This window comes from Rhinoraja longicauda, chromosome 26 (genome assembly GCF_053455715.1).
Source record: "Rhinoraja longicauda isolate Sanriku21f chromosome 26, sRhiLon1.1, whole genome shotgun sequence".
Classification (NCBI taxonomy): Eukaryota; Metazoa; Chordata; class Chondrichthyes; order Rajiformes; family Arhynchobatidae; genus Rhinoraja; species Rhinoraja longicauda.
Genome location: NC_135978.1, coordinates 24,375,468 through 24,395,391, shown reverse-complemented (window position 1 = coordinate 24,395,391; position 19,924 = coordinate 24,375,468). Strand labels below are relative to the sequence as shown.

The 19,924-nt window shown below is 45.1% G+C and overlaps 1 protein-coding gene across 4 annotated transcripts in view; it reads left to right on the top strand.

The window, feature by feature from the left end:
* Positions 1-19,352, top strand: part of dhx40 (DEAH (Asp-Glu-Ala-His) box polypeptide 40) — a 34,025-nt gene extending 14,673 nt beyond the window's left edge. For 2 of the 4 annotated variants that reach the window (XM_078422276.1, XM_078422273.1), the window contains 8 exons: positions 1,168-1,248; positions 1,764-1,921; positions 4,112-4,226; positions 6,157-6,265; positions 6,421-6,515; positions 7,865-7,934; positions 12,460-12,688; positions 13,519-15,072. In XM_078422276.1, coding sequence (XP_078278402.1) covers positions 1,168-1,248; positions 1,764-1,921; positions 4,112-4,226; positions 6,157-6,265; positions 6,421-6,515; positions 7,865-7,934; positions 12,460-12,688; positions 13,519-13,643 — 982 coding nt within the window. In that variant the 3' untranslated portion in view covers positions 13,644-15,072. Of the gene's footprint in view, positions 1-1,167; positions 1,249-1,763; positions 1,922-4,111; positions 4,227-6,156; positions 6,266-6,420; positions 6,516-7,864; positions 7,935-12,459; positions 12,689-13,518; positions 15,073-15,132; positions 15,555-17,905 lie in introns of those variants that run through there. The other 2 variants (XM_078422274.1, XM_078422275.1) reach the window with 2 other exon arrangements.
* Positions 19,353-19,924: the final 572 nt, after the last annotated feature.

Here is a 19,924-nt window from a genome sequence, read left to right as displayed (position 1 = left end):
ACTGCATACATCGATTTCCTCAAGGGAGGGGAATATTCCCATCTGAATCAACTCTCCTGCAGATACTTCATCACCGTTGCTTGATCTGCTTGCTTGCATTTTCCAAGAGTAGTTCAGTTTTTGAGAGGCTGCAGTTTCTTAGTCGCTCGTTACAGTTTCTAATCCTGTGGCTTAACGCTCTGAGGCTTGACAGTCCGCATCGGCTTGGGGTTGCCTGAACGGTGTCCTACTGGGCAAGGGCTAATTTGGAGTCATGGTTTGGGAAAATCATCAAGGGACCTGTGGAATTAAATGGGTGAAAAGATGGAGACATGAGGAACTGTAGGTTCTGGAATCTTGAGCAAAAACACAAAGTGTTGGAGGAACTCCAGCAGGTCAGGAAGCATCTGTGGAGGGAATGGACAGGCCAATGTTTTGGATCAGTACTCCTCTTCAGACTACTCGGGTGAAAACCTGACACCAAATGGGGAAATGCACACATATTGCCACTGCTAAGCCTTAGTAAATGCCCTGCTCTGATTGATCTGCCCATTGGCTGGAATGATTGTCCAGACCAAACAAAGGAAGGTCTATCCCAACAGGTTGGCAAAGTGACCCAATCGTTTGGCTTCTATGCTGAGGCACTCTGCTTGCTACAGAGAATTGACTAGTATCCATTTGACAGATGAATCTGGAGACAGGAAGGCACAGAGGTGCAGCTGGTAGAGCCACTGCCTCACAGCTTCAGAGACCCAAGTTCGATCGTGACCTCGGGTGCTGTCTTTGTGGAATTTGGACGTTCTCCCTGTGACCACATGCATTTAATCTGGGTGCTCCGATGTCCTCCCACATCCCAAAGGCATGCAGGTTTGTTGACCTCTGTAAACTGCCCCTAGTGTGCAGGGAGTGGATGCAAAGGGATGATAACATTGAATTAATGCGAATGGGTGATTGATGGTGACCGTGGACTCGATGGGCCGAAGGGTCTGTTTCTATGCCGTATCTCTAAACTAAACTGCTCTCCACCAGCAGAGAGGGAGATGTAAGCTCAAGTAAATAGCCTGTGCAGATTAAGTGAACCTTCCCGATTTGGTCATCAGCAGACCAGTCCCTCACTGACTCCAACACCAGAGTAAGTTGTGCAATATTCCTCTACTAAGTTGAGATTTGTTTTTGATTATTCCCCAGGTTCCCATATGTGGATAGCCCAGAGGAGAGACACATCTTGGAGGCGCTGAAACAGCTTTACCAGAATGACGCCATTGACAGGTGAGTGACAGTAATCTGGTTGGTTTGACAATTTATCAGAAAGCTGAACGTCTAATAATGTGGCAGTTCCTTAGCACTGCACTGGGAGTGTCCAGGAGTTGGAGTCAAACCCACAGCCGCTGACTCTGACGTAAAATGCACTGCCAAAATGATAATTTGATTGCTTTAACAAGAAGCCTCCCCAAGATAGAGAGTCATAAAGGAAAGCTTTAGATATGAGCTAAACAAAGGCAAATGGGCCTAGCTTAGATGGGGCTTCTTGGTTGAAATGGACGAGTTGGGCCGAAGGGCCTTTCATGCTTTATGACTCTTAAGTAGGCAAACTGCCATCAGCAAACTCCCATGAACAGCTATATAATAATGCCCAAGTGATTTGGGCAGTGAATATTAACCAGGTGGACTACCATTGTTATCTTCACTGTGGTGTCAAAGGTTCTTGAACCACCAGGGAGGGCTGATAAAGCCGTGGTTTGCATAGACTTTGCGGGTCATTTCTTTCTACTTCCTTCTCATAGGGCAGGTAACGTGACCAAACTCGGGCGGCTGATGGTGGAGCTTCCCCTCCCACCATCTTTGACGCGGGCTCTGATAAAAGCCGCAGCGGTGGGCTGTGAGTGCCTTTTGCTTCCAGTGGCTGCGATGCTCTCTGTAGAAAATGTGTTCATTCGCCCAGGTAAGAGCGGGACAGGGGATGGCGGGGGTCTTGAAATAGTTTGTCCAGCCCCTTCCCATGTGCTCCCAGTGCACCTCCCAGTGAATGTCACAGGAGTGAAGGTGACAGCCATTTTACACTTGGCAGGTTCTCACAGCAATGTGACAGATGGCCATTAAATCTGCTCTGGTCATCTTGGTTGAGAGGGAGTGTAGCCCAGAGCAGATTTGTGTAGCTCTGCTTTATCTTGAATATTTAAAAAATAAAATCTATCTGATTGGATAAGGTTGCGCGGGGTGGTTCAAGAGCTTCATTATTGATAGGACGATGCTGTTCTTAAACCTGGAGGTCACGGTTCCCCAGCATCACCTTCCCAAGGGTAGCAGCGAAATGAGAGCATGGCCAGGGTGATGTGGGTCTTTGATTTTAGGTGCATTTTAGAGGCAGCACTTCCTTTGATGGTGGGAAGGTCATACCCGTAATGGACTGGACAATGTCCACCACTTTCTACAGCTCATTTGTTCTTGGGTGTTCTCTTTGTCGCTCCAGATTAGAGTGCCAAGTCTTTGGAGTAGGGCTTGAAATACTGACCCACAGGATTTGTGTGACAGTCCAACCATTGTTTAGTATGACGGCAACTTGATATATTGCATTAGTTCAATATACATTATTTATTTCAATCAGGCTTTTGTTTGTGCCAGGTAGACACAAAATGCTGGAGTAACTCAGCGGGACAGGCAGCATCTCTGGAGAGAAGGAATGGGCCAGTTGCTTTAAGGTTCCAATTACAGTCGATCAACTGCACACACTGTGCTGAGCTGCAACAATTATTCTCAGTTCCTTGGTTCAGAAAGTAGGGAACTTTATCAGCCCAGTCTCTAATGACAAAAGTGCTAGTGTTGGGGAGTGGACAGGTTCAGGTAAGGTTTGGCTGCACTGCTACGTTTAAACATCCCTTTGGGATTTCATAACTTGATTCCTGTGTGAAGAATGGCCACCACAATGGCAGCAGGAGACCGTCAGTGAACATTGGAGGGTCCTGCAGAGAAAATTCTTCTGGGGCTTGACAGGGTCGATGAGGAGTTAATGTTTCCCCTGGGTATGGGTGTTCTAGAACCATGGGTCACTGTCTCAAAATAAGGATTTAGCCATTTAGGGCAGAGATGAGAAATAATTTTCTTTACCCAGGCAGTAATGGGTCTTCAGAATTCTATGGGAAAGAGGCCTTTGGGGGCTCTGGTACATTAAAACTGGAGGTTTTTGGATCTTAAGAGAATCAATGGATTGGGGATAGTGCAGAAAGGTAGCTCTGAGCTAAATGACCAGTCCCTGCCGATGCCTACTTCTACTCCAAGTTTAGTTTAGTTTATTATTGTCATGTGTACTGAGGTGTAGTGAAAAGTTTTTTGTTGCGTGCCTTCCAGTCAAAGAAAAGACTATCCATGATTACAACCAAGCCATGCACAGTGCACAGATAAAGGGTAAAGTCTGATTAAAGATAGTTCCACTGGTCTCCAATGAGGTAGATGGGAAGAGGACCGCACTAGCTGGTGAGAGGATGGGTCAATTGCCTGATAACAGCTGGGAAGAAACTAACCGTTCCTGGGTTCCAACTGCCTAATTTACATATACTCCCACATACGGCTGGACTCTGATTATGTGATTACATTTCAAAAGTCTGACGTATGTGCACATGTTCCTTCCCAGAACTAGCTTCCAAACCTTCCCCCCTTTTAGCAAGTGTTCTTTCTCATCAATCTTATGTGCTTTTGATTCCATTCATTACAACACTGTGAACACTGTGAAGGTGCTCTTACCATATTGGGTGAGTTTTGTGTACTTAAGGACTAAATTGTCTGTAAAAATGGTAACTGTCCATTACCCTGGGATGGGATGGAAGGAAGACGATATGGGTGTACTGGGAATCTCTACAAGGCTGCAAACAGGAGGAGGCTTCAGGAAGAGGTGATGTGCTCAAGATTCAAAAAGAGGAGGCCTGAGAGTTACTGTGGTACCCCCAGGCCGGCTTGTGGGTGGTTCATCTCAAGAGGGCTGGGGTGCGGTCTTCACTGGCTGTGTGCAGAGTCATAGGGGGAAGAATGGGATAGTTGGCAGGGGAAAAGAAGGCAGTAGGGGTGCAAGAAAAACATGCTGGGATGGAATGAGGTGTTGAAATGGCAACTGCTGAGTTCCAAAGCTTTGTTCCGACAGGGAACCCGGACAAGCAGAAGGAAGCTGAGCTGAGGCACCAGGAGCTGGCTCAGGAAGCAGGAGGCAGCAACGACTTTTTGACATTACTCAGCATCTTCGAGAAATGCAAGGCAAGGTATAGCCACTCAGGGGAGGGAAGAAGTACTCAGCGATGTGCGTTATCTTGGGCATGTTTAAAAGCTCTGGACTGGGAAATGTCAGAGTTAGGGAGCCTACTCTAAACTGTGTTGCTCTCTTGGAGGTCAAAGACTTGCCAAGGTTGAAAGTAAGAGGTGCTGGAATCTGGAACAAAAAAAACAATCTGTTGGAGACCCAGCAGATCAGGCGGCATGTGTAGAAATAGGAAATGGACAGACAACGTTTTGTGTTGGACAGGTACATGGATGGGAGAGGTTTTGAGGGATGTGGGCCAGGCAAGTGGGAATAACGTGGAGGGGGCATCTTGGTTAGCATAGATGGGATGCGGCTAAGGGCCTATTTTTGTGCTGTATGACTCTATGACCTTTCATTGGGGAGAGAAAGTCAATACTTATTTGTAAAGCAGCTTTCCACAATGTGACACTATCGTAGAATGAAATAGTTTTAAAATTTTGTTACTGTTATGAAGACTGACTGTCAATGCAGCAGCTCCAGTTTAATGTCTCATTTGAAAGATACAATGGCACAGCTGGTAGAACCGTTGCCTCAGAGCACCAGGCACCTGGGTTCACCAGATTTCAGATGTTGTCTGTTTGCACGTTCTCCATGTGACTTAATAAAAGTGTATAAAAGTATTAAATTATGAGAGCCATAGGCAGTGTAGATAGACTCTTTTTCCCAGATTGGAAATGTCATGTACTGGAGGGCATCGGTTTAAGGTGAGATGGGGAAAGTTTAACAGTGATTTGGAAGGCAGGTTTTTTTTCACACTGAGAATGGTAGGGGCCTAGAACACATTGCCAGGGGAGGTGGTAGAAGCAGATATGATAGGAATGTTTAAGAGGCATTTAAATAGATATTCGATCAGGCAGGAAATAGAGGGATGTGCGGGCAAATGGGATTAGTTTAAATTGGTTATCGTCAGTGCAGACATGTTGGACTGAAGAGAGACACAAAATGCTGGAGTAACTCAATAGGACCGGCTGCATCTCAGGATAGAAGGAATGGGTGACGTTTCCGGTCGAGACCCTTCTTCAGACTGGACTGAAGAGCCTGTTCCTTTGCTGTACTGTTCCAGAAATACAGCATGGAAACAGGCCCTTTGGCTCACTGAGTCCAGGCTGACCATTGATTACTTGTTCACACTAGTTCTAATTATCCCACTTTCTCATCCACTCTTTACACATTGGGGACAATTTTACAAAGGCTAATTAGCCGACAAACCGGCACATCTTTGGGATGTGGGAGGAAACCGGGAAAACATGTAAACTTCACACAGATAGCACCCGAGATCTAGATCGAACTCGGATCTCTGGTATTCAGCGGCTCTACCAGATATGCCACTGTGCCACCCTTGTTTTTATGTTTCTGTCTGACTGCACAAATTTCCTCTGGGTGCTCCAGTGTCCTTCCACATCCAAAAGACATGTAGGTTGGTAGGTTAATCAATCGTTGTAAATTGCCCCAAATGTAAGGGTGTGTGGTGAGATCTGGAAAGAAGTTGATGAGTTTAATGTAAGGAATATATAAATGGGAATAGTGTCAATGTTTGGTTGATGTTTGGCATGGACTTGATGAGCTGAAGTGCCTGTTCCGTTGTGTATTTCTATGACCATAACAGGTCTGACAGTGTAGCACCTCCTCATTTCTGCACTGGTAATGGGCGGTTAGATTATAAGCTTGTGTCACTAAAATGGGTGATATGTGACTCCCTGACCCAAGTAATGGCTGAATTGCCTCTATATTTAATGTCTGGCATCGCAAACATGAGCAATGGGTAGAATTCCTGTGGCAGTTGTTGACTTTTGTTATGCTGCCTTTACTCTGTGGAAGCTAGGGATCTGTTACTTCTGTTGTCGGCTGACACAGTTCTCCCATGCACTCACATTTGTGGTCCTCGTCCTCAGTGACTCCCCATCATCTTGGTGCCGAAAATACTGGATCCACTGGCGGGCAATAAAGACGGCGTTTAGCGTGGAGACCCAGCTCCAAGAGATACTCAAGAAAATGAAACAGGTCTGAGTGCACAAGAATCTAGATTTGCTTGAGTTTCAATTTTAAAAGCATGTTTCCTCTTCCACTTTTTCCACTGCATCTCTCTCTCCCTCTCCCCCCCCCCCCCCCTCATCCTTTTGTACATAACGCAAGGGTTATCTCCCTGTTGTTTGCAGAGAAAGGACTTTCCCACAGAGACGTACACTGGCTCCAGGTCTGAGCTAATGAGGAGATGTTTGTGTACTGGGTACTTCTCCAATGTGGCCAGAAGGTAACTAATCTCCTGCCATAACTGTAGCTTGACATCTTTGTTCGTTCTCCTTTTTTATTTTTTTATTTGATTCCATCAAAAAAGGAGATGTCACCTGTATCAGTTTTTCATTTTGTCCGGTCAGTGCCATTACTGCCCATTTCAGCTCGAGTGTGGCAGTTCAGGCGTGGAAACTCTCTTACTGTTATTGGCTTATCCGAATTCTGGTGCTAAACTGTATCATGTTTTTACTGTGGTCCCACCCAACTAATTTATTTTGTGCAGGATACTTACAGGAAGCAAGTTGGGGGCATTGTTCATTTCAATAGTCAAGGTGCTAAGTGAGCCTTGGTATACAAACAATGCTTGACTTGTGTGGTTGCAGGAGTCAAACTGACAGCAGAACCATTTGCTTCTTTAGAAGGACCTGCCTGCTGTTCACTGTATGGGAGCTGGTTGGTACACTGGGGTGGAAGACATCATCAGTGATCATTTGCAACAACTTGGATTGCTTCCAGGTGCACACGTTTCTTTCCACATCTGAAAGGCGTATGGGTTTGTAGGTTAATTGGCCTCAGTAAATTGCTCACAGTGTGTAGTGAGTGGTTGTAGAAGTGAGAGAACATAGAACTGGTGTGAACAGATCAATCAAATCATCAATGGTCGGCATGGACTCCGTGGGCCGAAGGGCCTATTTCCATGCCGTATCTTTCAATCAAGCAACCCATCAAATCCATCATCAAATTATCAATGAAATCATCAAACACATCAATCAAATCATCAAGCACATCAATTAAATCATCGCAGTCTATCTTTGATCGGACTTTACAGGCTTTATCTTGCACTATTCACATCATTCCCTTTATCATGTATCTGTACACTGGATGGTTTGATTATAATCACGTATTGTCTTTCTGCTGACTGGTTAGCACATAAAAGCTTTTCACTGAACACGTAACAATAAACTACACTCAAACTCAAACACATCATTCAAATCATCATGCACATCAATCAAATCATCAATCACATCAATCAAATCATTGCATTAATGTCACCAATCAAAGAATCAATCAAATCAATGCATCAATCTCAATCAAAGCATCAATCACATCAAAGCATTTTAATAAAGCCTCAGATAAAGAAAGCATCAATCAAATTATCAATCAAATCATCAATGAAATCATCAATCACATCCATCAATTATCAATCATCAATCAAATCATCAATCTCATCAACATCATCGATCAAATCAATCAATCAATCAAACTTCGGAGTTTGATCATTGATTCAGATCTCCCTGTGCATGAATTTTCTCTGTTGATGGATCTCCTATTGTTTTTGTTAAAACCATGTAACTTATTTCTTTGCAGATCTGTCGGTAAAACTTTTCACACAATGGATGGTCATGGATCTGTTGTTCACATTCACCCATCCTCCGTGGTATGTACCTTGCTGCAGCATTTATTTGTAATCTAATTTCTCCTTGCATATTTTACAGCAGGTGATGCATAGGTGTTTAATATTCTCCGCTAAACCTGAGGCTCTCCCACTATGAATGAATGAATAGGTTTATTGGCCAAGTATGTACACATATAAGGAATGTGCCTTGGTGCTCCGCTCGCAAATAACAACACGAACATACAGTAAATAATTAAGAATAAAGCATAAAACATTGAAACATTAAAGAATACAACATTACGGTTTAAACATGCGAGTGAAATAAATCAGAGTAAATAGAGACGACAGACTTTTGGTTATTGAGTAGAGCTACTACTCGCGGAAAAAAATCTGTTTTTATGTCTCGGGCTGTGTCTGCTTTGACAGTCTGGAGCCGCCTGCCAGAGGGAAGTGCTTCAAAGAGTTTGTGGCCAGGGTGAGAGGGGCCAGAGATAATCTTACCCGCTTGCTTCCTGGCCCTTGCAGTGTACAGTTCATCAATGGGGGGAAGGTTGCAGCCAACAACCTTCTCAGCTGATCGAACAATTCGTTGCAGCCTCCGGATGTCGCGCTTGGTGGCTGAGCCAAACCAGACCATGATGGAGAAGGTGAGGATGGACTCTACGATGGCAATATAGAATTGGACCATCATTGCCTGTGGCAGATTGTGTTTCCTCATCTGCTACAGGAAGTACATCCTCTGTTAGGCCTTTTTGACTGTGGAGTCGTTGGTGGCCCCCCATTTAAAGTCCTTGGAGATGATGGTTCCAAGAAACTTAAATGACTCCACAGATGTGACTGTGGTGTTGTTGATGGTGACAGGGGGGAGGGGAGGGGAAGCTCTCCTAAAGTCTGCAATCAGTTCCACTGTCTTAAGCGCATTGAGCTCCAGGTTGTTGCGATGGCACCAGGACGCCAGCTGTTTCATTTCCTGTCTGTTGGCAGCTTCCTCCTTATCCTGGATCAGTCCAATCAGGGTTGTGTCATCCACAAACTTGAGAAGCTTGACAGAGGAGTCTGTGGAGGTGCAGTCGTTGGTGTAGAAAGAGTAAAGGAGAGGGGAGAATACGCAGCCTTGCGGTGCTCCTACGCTGAGGGTCTGCGGGTCCGAGATGTGCTTTCCCAGCCTCACATGCTGCTTCCTGTCTGTCAGGAAGTTGATCCACTGACAGAGGGGTTCAGGCACAGTCTACTGAGAAAGTTTGGAGTGTAGTATCTCTGGCACAATGGTGTTAACTGCAGAGCTAATGTCCACAAACAAAATCCTGGCATAGGTCCCCTTGCGGTCTAGGTGCTGGAGGATGAAGTGCAGGCCTAAATTGAGTGCGTCATCCACCGATCTATTGGCCCAGTATGCAAACTGCACAGGGTCCAGCAGGGGATTTGTGATATTTTTCAGCTGGGCCAGCACAAATCTTTCAACAGTCTTCATGACTACAGAGGTAAGTGTGACAGGCCTGTAGTCATTAAGACCAGTGATCCTTGCCTTTTGGGTACAGGGACAATAGTGGAGACTTTGAAGCAGGCAGGGACAGTACAGGTTTGCAGGGTCTGGTTGACAATGTCTGTGTAGACTGGTGCCAGTTCGGCACAGAGCTTGGGGGTAGAGGGGGAAACATTGTCCAGTCCTGGAGATTTCCGGATTTTCTGTCTCCTGAATAGCCTCTCCACCTCCTCAATTTCTATTGTTGGAGATGGAGAAGTGGCCAGACTGACGTTGAGCAGCAAGGAGGGGGTGTGTAATGGACGAGGGCCCAGTCTTTGCAGACTGGAGTTAGGCTGTAAGGGGGTGTGAAGTGGTGATTGCAGAGGGGTGGGGGGGGGGGGGAAGGGGCCAGTCTTTGCAGACTGGAGTCAGTCTGTTAGTACGCGTGAAGTGATTGGGGAGGAGTGGGTGGAGAAGGGTCCAGTCTTTGCAGAACGGAGTCAGGCTGTGAGTTGGTGTGAAGTGGTGATTGGGGATGGGAAGGGGGTCCCAGGGTTATGTTTTTGTTTCTTGAACCTGCAGTAGAACTCGTTCAGGTTGTTGGTCAGCTGACGATTGCCCAAGGATAAGTTTCCTCTTGTAGCTGGTGATTTCTTGCAAGCCCTTCCAAACTGAAGAATAGTCTTTAGCTGAGAACTTGCTCCTCAGCTTCTCAGAGTACCTTTCCTTGGCAGCTCTGATTCCTCTTCTCAGTTTGTACTTGGCCTGCCTGTAAAGGTCTGCATCCCCGCTCCTGTAGGCCTCATCTTTTGACTGGCGGAGCTGTCTGAGTTCTGCTGTGAAGCAGGGCTTGTCGTTGTTGAACCAGATCAGGGTCTTAGTGGGAATGCAACCGTCCTCACAAAATCTGACATAAGATGTCACAGTGTCTGTGTAGTCATCGAGGCTTGCGGTTGCTTCCGCGAACACATTCCAATCAGTGCAGTCAAAGCAGGACTGTAGTTTTTCAATGCCCTCGCTTGTCCCCCTTTTCGTTGTTCTGACCACAGGCTTAGCAGATTTTAGTTTCTGCCTGTAGGTCGGAATAAAGTGAACTAAACAATGATCATAGAGACCCAGAGCCACCCGGGAAAAAGGAGCGATATGCGTTCTTGATTGAACTGTAACAGTGATCAAGTGTTCTCTCCCCTCTGGTGGGGAAGGTAGCATGAAGTCTGTACTTTGGGAGCTCATGACTGAGGTTAGCCGTGTTAAAGTTCCCCAAAACAATGACCATGGAATCCGGGAAGTCACTTACTAACCCTCAATACCTGGTCAGCGAGTTGCATTTGAGCCTCACGTACGCAGGCTTGTGGGGGGGGGATGTAAACTCCAGTGAGAATAAAAGAGGAAAATTCCCTCGGAGAATAAAAGGGTTTGCAGTTTATAAAGAAACATTCTAGATTGGGGGAACAGAAGTTAGACAGTACCGTGATGTCGCTGCACCAGTCTATGGACTACAGGGTCTCTCTAGGTGACAGATGTCCTGATGTATGGAAATCCAACATTACACAACTACTATCAAACGTTTTAAAGATTTGTTCAAGATAGTAACAAAATGTTTAAGGTACAGTATTGAATAATGGCTACATTCAGTATACCATTAATTTATTACAGGTAGTATCAGGGTGAATATTTGATATCTAATAACAAGAATAACAGCACTTCATATTCAGCTTCGGTACCTCACAAACCAACAGTCAGAACATTGAATTCTCCAATATTAGGTAACACTGACCCCACCCCCTCCCCCTCCCACAGGGCGGCACGGTAGCGCAGCGGTAGAGTTGCTGCTTTACAGCGAATGCAGCGCCGGGGACTCAGGTTCGATCCTGACTACGGGTGCTGCACTGTAAGGAGTTTGTACGTTCTCCCCGTGACCTGCGTGGGTTTTCTCCGAGATCTTCGGTTTCCTCCCACACTCCAAAGACGTACAGGTATGTAGGTTAATTGGCTGGGTAAATGTAAAAATTGTCCCTAGTGGGTGTAGGATAGTGTTAATGTACGGGGATCACTGGGCGGCACGGACTTGGAGGGCCGAAAAGGCCTGTTTCCGGCTGTATATATATGATATGATGATATGATATGATAATGCTGACTCACTGAATTCCATCAGCACTGAGTGTTTTGTTCAACGTTCTAGTATCTGCAGTTCCTTGTATCTGAATTATAGCAAGAGCCATATGATAAGAGTAGTTATAGAAAACGGGCGTTTCTGATTTACGGAGAACACAGCTGAGGAACAATTTTCGGTAATGGAGATCTTATGTAATCCGGGGACTACCTGTCATCAGAGATAGAACTCGGTGGTACGGTGGCGCAGCGGTAGAGTTGCTGTCTTACAGCGAATGCAACCGGAGACTCAGGTTTGATCCTGACTACGGGCGCCGTCTGTACGGAGTTTGTACGTTCTCCCCGTGACCTGCGTGGGTTTTTTCCGAGATCTTCGGTTTCCTCCCACAATCCAAAGACGTACAGGTAAGTAGGTTAATTGACTGGGTAAATGTAAAAATTGTCCCTAGTGTGTGTAGGATAGTGTTAATGTGCAGGAATCGCTGGGCTGCGCGGACTCGGTGGGCCGAAGGGCCTGTTTCCGCACTGTATCTCTCTTTTAAAAAAACAACTCATCGCTTCTTGCACCTCACTGGCTCAGGCGAAGCTTGAAGTGTTTAGACTAACATTTTATCACCTCAGTGGGCCCTTCACCCAATGAATGATAAGGCAACCCAACAGCAAATTGTGTTGTGCCCCATGAAATATTTCACTGCTTTTTTATGAGCATTATCAAACCAAAACAACTAACACTCAATTCAAGAGTTAGGTTTTATGGAGTGGTGGAGAGAGAGGGCAGTGAATTTAAGGCACCGATACCAAAGAAATTAGCGGATTGCTTGAGACCAGATTGGAGGATTCTCTGGGTTGACATCTACAGGAGTTTAGAAAAGTCATGTTCTAGGGCAATTACCCCTGAAAATCTTGCATGATACAAAGGTAGGAAGCAGAAAATGACTTAAAGATAAAGATTTTGGAGAAAAAAATTCACTGTGGTTTTTTTGTTGGCAGCTGTTTGATCAAGAGACCCAGCTGGATTGGATTATCTTTCATGATGTTATGGCCACATCCAAGATTTACATGCGGACTATGTGCCCGATTCGTTACGAGTGGGTGAAGGATCTGCTGCCCAAGTTGCATGAAGTTGATGTGTACCAGCTGAGTAGCGTAGCGAGGAATGAGGTGACCACAGATATGGCTGGACAGAGTCAAAACAAACACCAGGCCAAGAGAGTGTCAGGTGAGTCTTTGCCTCCTCATCCTCTGTCCTATCTTGAGACTGTGACCTTTGGGGGTTTTTTATTGAAAGAGACTGTGTGGAAACAGGCTCTTTAGCCCACCGAGTCCACGCTGCCCATCGATTACCCTTTCACACTAGTTCTATGTTATTCCTTTTTCTCATCCACTACCTTCACATAATGGGCAATTTACGGAGGCTTCTTAACCTACGAACCTGTGCACCTTTGGGTGGAAACATGAGCATCTGGAAGGAAAGTACGCAGTCACAGGAAGAACATGCAAACTCCACCCAGGCAGCGCACACAAGGTCAGGTTCAAACCTGGATCTCTGGTGCTGTGAGGCAGCAGCTCCACCAGCTGCGCCACTGTGCTAACTATTGGTGCTTGGTTTCACGTGCCCTTTCTGTTGCTTGTACTTGTAATTGTAATGATTCCTGAACAGTTTAACTGTTTATATGTGATCATTCACATGTAACCAATGCACATGCAGCACTTGAAAGCACAAATGATACCAGGCCATCCCATTCCCACACCCTCCCACCCATCATTGCCTCCACCTTCCTTCCTTGCCCAGAGTTGGGGAGGAAAACCAGACCCTTGAGATTTCATCCTTGTGACAGCAACTAACGTGCAGGACAGCAAGCAATCTTGGGAATCCGCTGCTTTACACCAACAGCGCACAGGGCTGAAATCTTTATTGTTGGTATTTTTTACAAGTGTTGACCTTCCAAGGTGTGCACATGTCCGAACTGAAAGAGTTATTTGCTGTCTAAGCATGGTGCTGCTTTGTAGATTTAAATTGAGGTATTTTACCTTCCCTCTCCCTTGCAGAACAAGCTCTGGAAGATGCTCTGAGGAAGATGGAAAAGAGGAATGATGAGACATCCATATCAGATGCTCGAGCTCGATACCTTCAGCGCAAGATGGATAAGAAGCAGAACTGGTCGGGGCAGTGAAGGTGCAGAAGTGATGGGAGGAAATGATGATACTGCATAGGAACCCATCCCAATATCAGGAATGAATGGTATTCAAGGTCCACAGATATTAGAGAGAATATTGATTATCTGCAGGGACAAATGGCATCTCTCTGAGCCATTGTACACACAAAGTTGAGACGAAGTGCGGTGGGGTTAGAGAGTGGTGGACATTGACACAGGATATACCCATCAGTGCATGTGCCAATCAGCCCCCCCACCTCTTTGTACTTTGTTCAAACTCATGATAGATCTCATCGCAGTGTGATTGCACACCCTGCCAGTGTACTAGACAGGGAGCATGACTGGGCTGTTTAGGCAAAGTCCATTATAAATGTGGAAAGAGGAATTTATGATGTAAAATGCTGACAGACCACCTACGGTGATAGCCTTTCAAGTGAGAAAATGTGAACTGCCTCTCAAATCCTTTTCCTCTGGTAAAAATCATTTTAAAGCCAAATAGCTCAGAATATCTGATGTTGCCTAAAGGCCACTGCCATCTGCCGTTAAATGCTGCCTTGCTACCATCAGGATACTTACCGTGATACTGGGTTTAGACAGGTTGGAATCGACTCTGCTGGGGTATTTCGCACTATCGGATTCATAGTTAGGTGATTCAGATTGCACTTTTCCAGCAGATCGCATGGAAGAGGGACAAAAATGGTGGATAAAATGCAGTCATTGCAGGGTGGTGATGTATGAATAGTTGTTGCTTTAAATGATTCCTATATTTTTATGTCACTTTCGTCTGATTTATTTTTATAACCTTTTTTACAAATTCTGATAATAACTTGCTTATGAAAAAGAAAGAAACTGCTTTAAAATATAATTTGTAATATTCCATTTTCAATAAAATGTGTTACAAACTAATCCCCACTCATGAAAACAACAGTTTGTTATTGGGTTCTCTTTCACAACTAAAGCAGCAGGCATAGCAACACTGGGGCTAATTGGTGAGCATACCATGCATGACCTTTAAGTGTTTTAATTTGTTTAATACTTCCAACATTTCTCAATCCAATTGTGACTTACATTTAATTCATTTGCAACATGTAACAACTGAACTAATTTACTTAAATAAAACATCCCCCTGATCTTTTTGTTTACCCCTCCTTCCCGTTCCAGCCATGTTGCTGTATTTGAAGGATATGGGTTTAGTGCAGGAATTGGATGAAAGATGCCTTCTCGATCTATAAAGCCTGACCTTGACTGGGAATTCTATCAGTGTAGCCCAGCCCTGATCACCGCCAACATTCACATCTATGAATCTTTGATTAAGTTTATTAGGGTTGAGAGAAATTGAGAGAAATCTCTTTCTTGAGCCTCAACCCGATGAAATCTGGACAATGTGATTTGTTTAGTATTTGCTCACAAAAGCATTAGTGAGTGGGTAGAGAAAGGAAAATGAACCTCGACACATTTTGTTCTAAATAAAAACATTTAAAGTTAATGCTGTCAATATGTTTTCTAGGGCTCAGGATCTGGAATTCCTCAGTAAAGATACCACCTCTCCTGCTCTTTTCATTAAAAATTACTGTGAAAATGTTTCTCTGCTGCAGCTCAGTGTGTACAATAGTCAGAGATGGTGAGTCCAAGATTCACTTCAGAGTCTCGAGCACAAGATTCTAGGCCAACACTCCAGTGGCAATGCTGAACTGTCCTTTTGCAAGGTTTTCAGGTTTTGGGTGTAGAAAATATTCTGTTCTGAACATTGTGTGTGCAGATCTGGTTGCCTCACCAGAGGAAAGATATGAAACTTTGAAGACGGTGCAGAAGAAATTGACCACAAGTGCTGCCTAGATTAGAAGATATTGTTTTGTCTGGATTGTTAGAGGCTGGGGTTAGACCTGATAGAAATGTATAAAATGAAGAGGGGTGTAGATAGGGTAGACTGTCAGACTCTTTTTCCCAGGGTGGAAATGTCAAGGACTAGAGGGCATAGCTTTAAGGTATGAGGGGCAAAATCGTTTTCCACAGAGTGGTGGGTGCTTGGAATGCCCTGCCAATGGTGGTGGTAGAAGCAGATACAAAAGTGGATTTTAGGAGGCTTTTGAATAGGCAGGAATGGAGGATATAGATCATATGCAGGTAGAGGAGGTTAGTTTAACGTGGCATAATGATCGGCAAGAACATTGGGCTGAAGAGCCTGTTCCTGCGCTATTTCCTCTGAGTTCCATGATAATATTTTGACAAGGAGCAGGAGGGTCTGTCGTAGTGGACAATGTCATTTCTAAATGTTTGATATGATCATTATTACGTGGTTGCTTGCTGGAGCTTACTGTGGTTAATTTGGCCACTGTGCTTCATGCATAACAACAATGGCTTTACTTTAAAAGTAATTATATGGCCCTAAAGTACTTTCGAGGTATTTTGTTAGTTGCTACATACAAAGTCACATGCTTATATGATTTGGTATAAAAATTTGGTTGATAATACGTACTTATGTACTACAAATCATACCCCTGCCACATTACCAGGCCCCCTAAGCTGCAAGATTCACCCAGGCTGAATATAGCTTGCTGGAGACAAATATGGCCTGGAAGTTTAGTTTAGAGATTCAGCATGGAAACTGGCCCTTTGGCCCACTTAACTCACACCGACCATTGATCACCTGTTCACACTAGTTCTATGTTATCCCACTTTCTCATCCACTCCCTACACACTGAGAGTAATTTACAGAGGCCAATTATCCTACAAACCCGCACATCTTTGGGATGTGGGAGGAAACCCATGCAGTCACGGGGAGAATGTACAAACTCCACCCAGTCAGCACCTGAGGTCAGGATTGAACCTGAGTCTCTGCCGCTGTAAGGCAGCAGCTCTACCAGCTACCCCACTGTGCCGCCCTTTAAATTGAAGTTACTTTACACAGTATTCTGGGAAGGTAGCTCAACTGTCTAGGTTTTCTGGAAGTGATTACTGGAAGGCCATTTACTTGCCCTTACACTTGGACATTGGGCCACTTCTGTGCAGAAAATATTTATTTTGAAGAAAATGTCCAGGTACAGTTTTTACAAATATAATGTGGCATATTAAACCATTATATTTGTGGCCCCATCAATTATTGAACAATTGAATTTGACAGTTATGTCCACTGTCAGCCAATAGAATTATGACAAACAAAGAAGTAGAGATCAATGGTATGGTTCTTTCATATACCGTATACACTTAGGTTTGTGACAGCACATGGTAAATCTATAGTTTTCTAGTATTTAACTTTTTAATTGATGTGTTTTCTTAAGAATAACTTACTTCAAGCTAAGTATGCTTTTGATCACAAGCATGTGCCATGAACTGCATTTTTTTTTGATTTGCTCTGATAAGCTTCAAAGTAACTACACTCAGCCGAGGGAGCTTATGTGTATCTGGTGCAGGCCGACTTGTTCTGACCTTTTGGAACTATCCCATTCAGAAAAAAGCCAAACGATATACAAAATTAAATCCACGCTAGTCTGGCAGAATTCTTTTTAATTATAACAGTGATCCTACAAAACAAAATTCTCCTTCCTTCATCAATGAAATTGACTGATTATAATCTTTTCTGGACTGCTGGCTGCTGATGATGGCTGTCGGTAGCTGTTACAATCCAGTAAGAAAGCCTAGGAAATGCTGAAATACTCTGCTGGTCTGCTGCCACATGGACAAAGCTGACGAAAGGTCACCAGCTGAAATCAAATGTAAAACTTTTGATTCATTTCTCCTCAGATCCTGAGTGTTTCCAACATCCTATTTTTTACATCAGATTTTAACTGTTCCTTATATTATAGGTACGTTAGCACAATGGTTAGGTTACTGGACTAATAGCTGGTGCTAATTAATTTAATATTAATCTGCTTGGAATAAAAAGCTACTGATCATGGACACGTAGCGCCAACATTGTCTGAATGGTGTGAATAAAGAATAATCTTTCCCATTCATTAAATTTCTGATTATATTTATGTGGATGTTGAAGTGGGGCCTGTCCTAAATTGTTACCTATCCATGTCCTCCAGAGATGCTACCTGACCCATTGACTTATTCCAGCACTTTGTGTCTTTTGTATGGATACTGGTTCTTCTAGAGAGCGAGTCACAGAAGGCTATCCAAATGCATCTAACATCCATGCATATTTTCTAGTGAGTTCAATGCACAGCGATAGGAATTATAGCACTGATTCTGTACCCCTACTCCCCTGCTCTGTCAAGGGAATCTAATTGTTAGCCCTTAGTTAAGATTTACTAACTCAGGATGTTTCTGTGTCACAGAGGCAGATGGAGCGTGGTATTAACCCACTAAGCTGGGACAATGGATCAGCAGACTGACGTCACAACCAAGGAGGGATCGGCTGCTGGAATGTATTTGTGATTCTCTTGGGCAGTCCCAATGGAACAAAGCTGATAACGTGGAGTGAGGAGATATTTGTCAGGAGAGCTGGTTCTTACTCTCAACAACTTCTCCTTTGACTCCTCCCACTTCCTCCAAACCAGAGGCGTAGCTATGGACACTCGCATGGGCCCTAGCTACGCTTGCCTCTTTGTCGGGTACGTCGAACAATCCCTGTTCCCGGCGTACACCGGCCCCATCCCCGAACTCTACCTCCGCTACATTGACGACTACATTGGTGCTACCTCTTGTACCCATGCAGAACTCACTGACTTCATACACTTCACCTCCAATTTCCATCCTGCCCTTAAATATACCTGGACTATCTCCGACATCTCCCTCCCGTTTCTGGACCTCACCATCTCCATTACAGGAGACAGACTAGTGACAGACATTTACTATAAAGCCACTGACTCTCACAGCTATCTGGACTACACTTCTTCCCACCCGGTCCCCTGCGAAAAGTCTATCCCCTACTCCCAATTCCTCCGTCTACGCCGCATCTGCGCCCGGGTTCACACCAGGGCTTCAGAGATGTCCTCGTTCTTCAGGAAACGGGGCTTCCCCATCTCCATTATAGATGAGGCTCTCACTAGGGTCTCTTCTACATCCCGCAGCTCCGCTCTTGCTCCCCCTCCCCCCACTCGCAACAAGGACAGAATCCCCCTCGTTCTCACCTTCCACCCCACCAGCCAGCGGATCCAACAAATCATCCACCAACATTTCCATCACCTACAACGGGACCCCACCACTGGCCATATCTTCCCATCCCCTCCCCTCTCTGCGTTCCGCAGAGACCATTCCCTCCATAACTCCCTGGTCCACTCGTCCCTTCCTACCCAAACCACCCCAACCCCGGGCACTTTCCCCTGCAACCGCACGAGATGCAACACCTGTCCCTTTACCTCCCCTCTCAACTCCATCCAAGGACCCAAACAGTCTTTCCAGGTGAGACAAAGAGACCAAGCGCAGGCTCGGCGATCGCTTCGCTGAACACCTGCTCTCGATCCACATTGACCAAACTGATCTCCCGGTGGCCGAGTACTTCAACTCCCCCTCCCATTCCCAGTCTGACCTTTCCGTCATGGGCCTCCTCCAATGCCATAGTGAGGCCCACCGGAAATTGGAGGAACAGCACCTCATATTTCGCCTGGGCAGTTTGCAGCCCAGTGGTATGAACATCGACTTCTCCAACTCTAGATAGTTCCTCTGTCCCTCCCTTCCCCTCCTCCTTCCCAGATCTCCCTCTATCTTCCTGTCTCCACCTATATCCTTCCTTTGTCCCGCCCCCCTGACATCAGTCTGAAGAAGGGTCTCGACCCGAAACGTCACCCATTCCTTCTCTCCCGAGATGCTGCCTGACCTGCTGAGTTACTCCAGCATTTTGTGAATAAATACCTTCGATTTGTACCAGCATCTGCAGTTATCTTCTTATAGATATTTGTCAACTGTGTTCGTAGCTTGCAATGCCCCTCCTAGGGCAAGTTGATTGCCAACTCGTTTGGTGAATCAGGTGGTTTGGATGGGACCAAGTAAAGTGTCCAATTGCAATTGTAAAACATATTGATCCACAACTCATCCTTTTAGAACTACTTTCCATCTGGGCACTTAATTTAGTTGAGAGATACACTGTGGAAAACGGCCCTTTGGCCCACCGAGTCCACACCGAACAACAATCATTTGTACTGTAGTTCTATTTTACACACTAGGGACAATTTACAGAAACCAATTAACCTACAAACCAGCACGTCTTTGGAATGTGGGAGGAAACCGGAACAAACCCACATGGTAACAGGGAGAACATACAATCTCCACCCATAGTCAGGATTGAATCCGGGTCTCTGGTGCTGTAAAGCAGCAACTTAACTGCTGCGTCACTGTGCTGCCCAATTTCCCCAAAC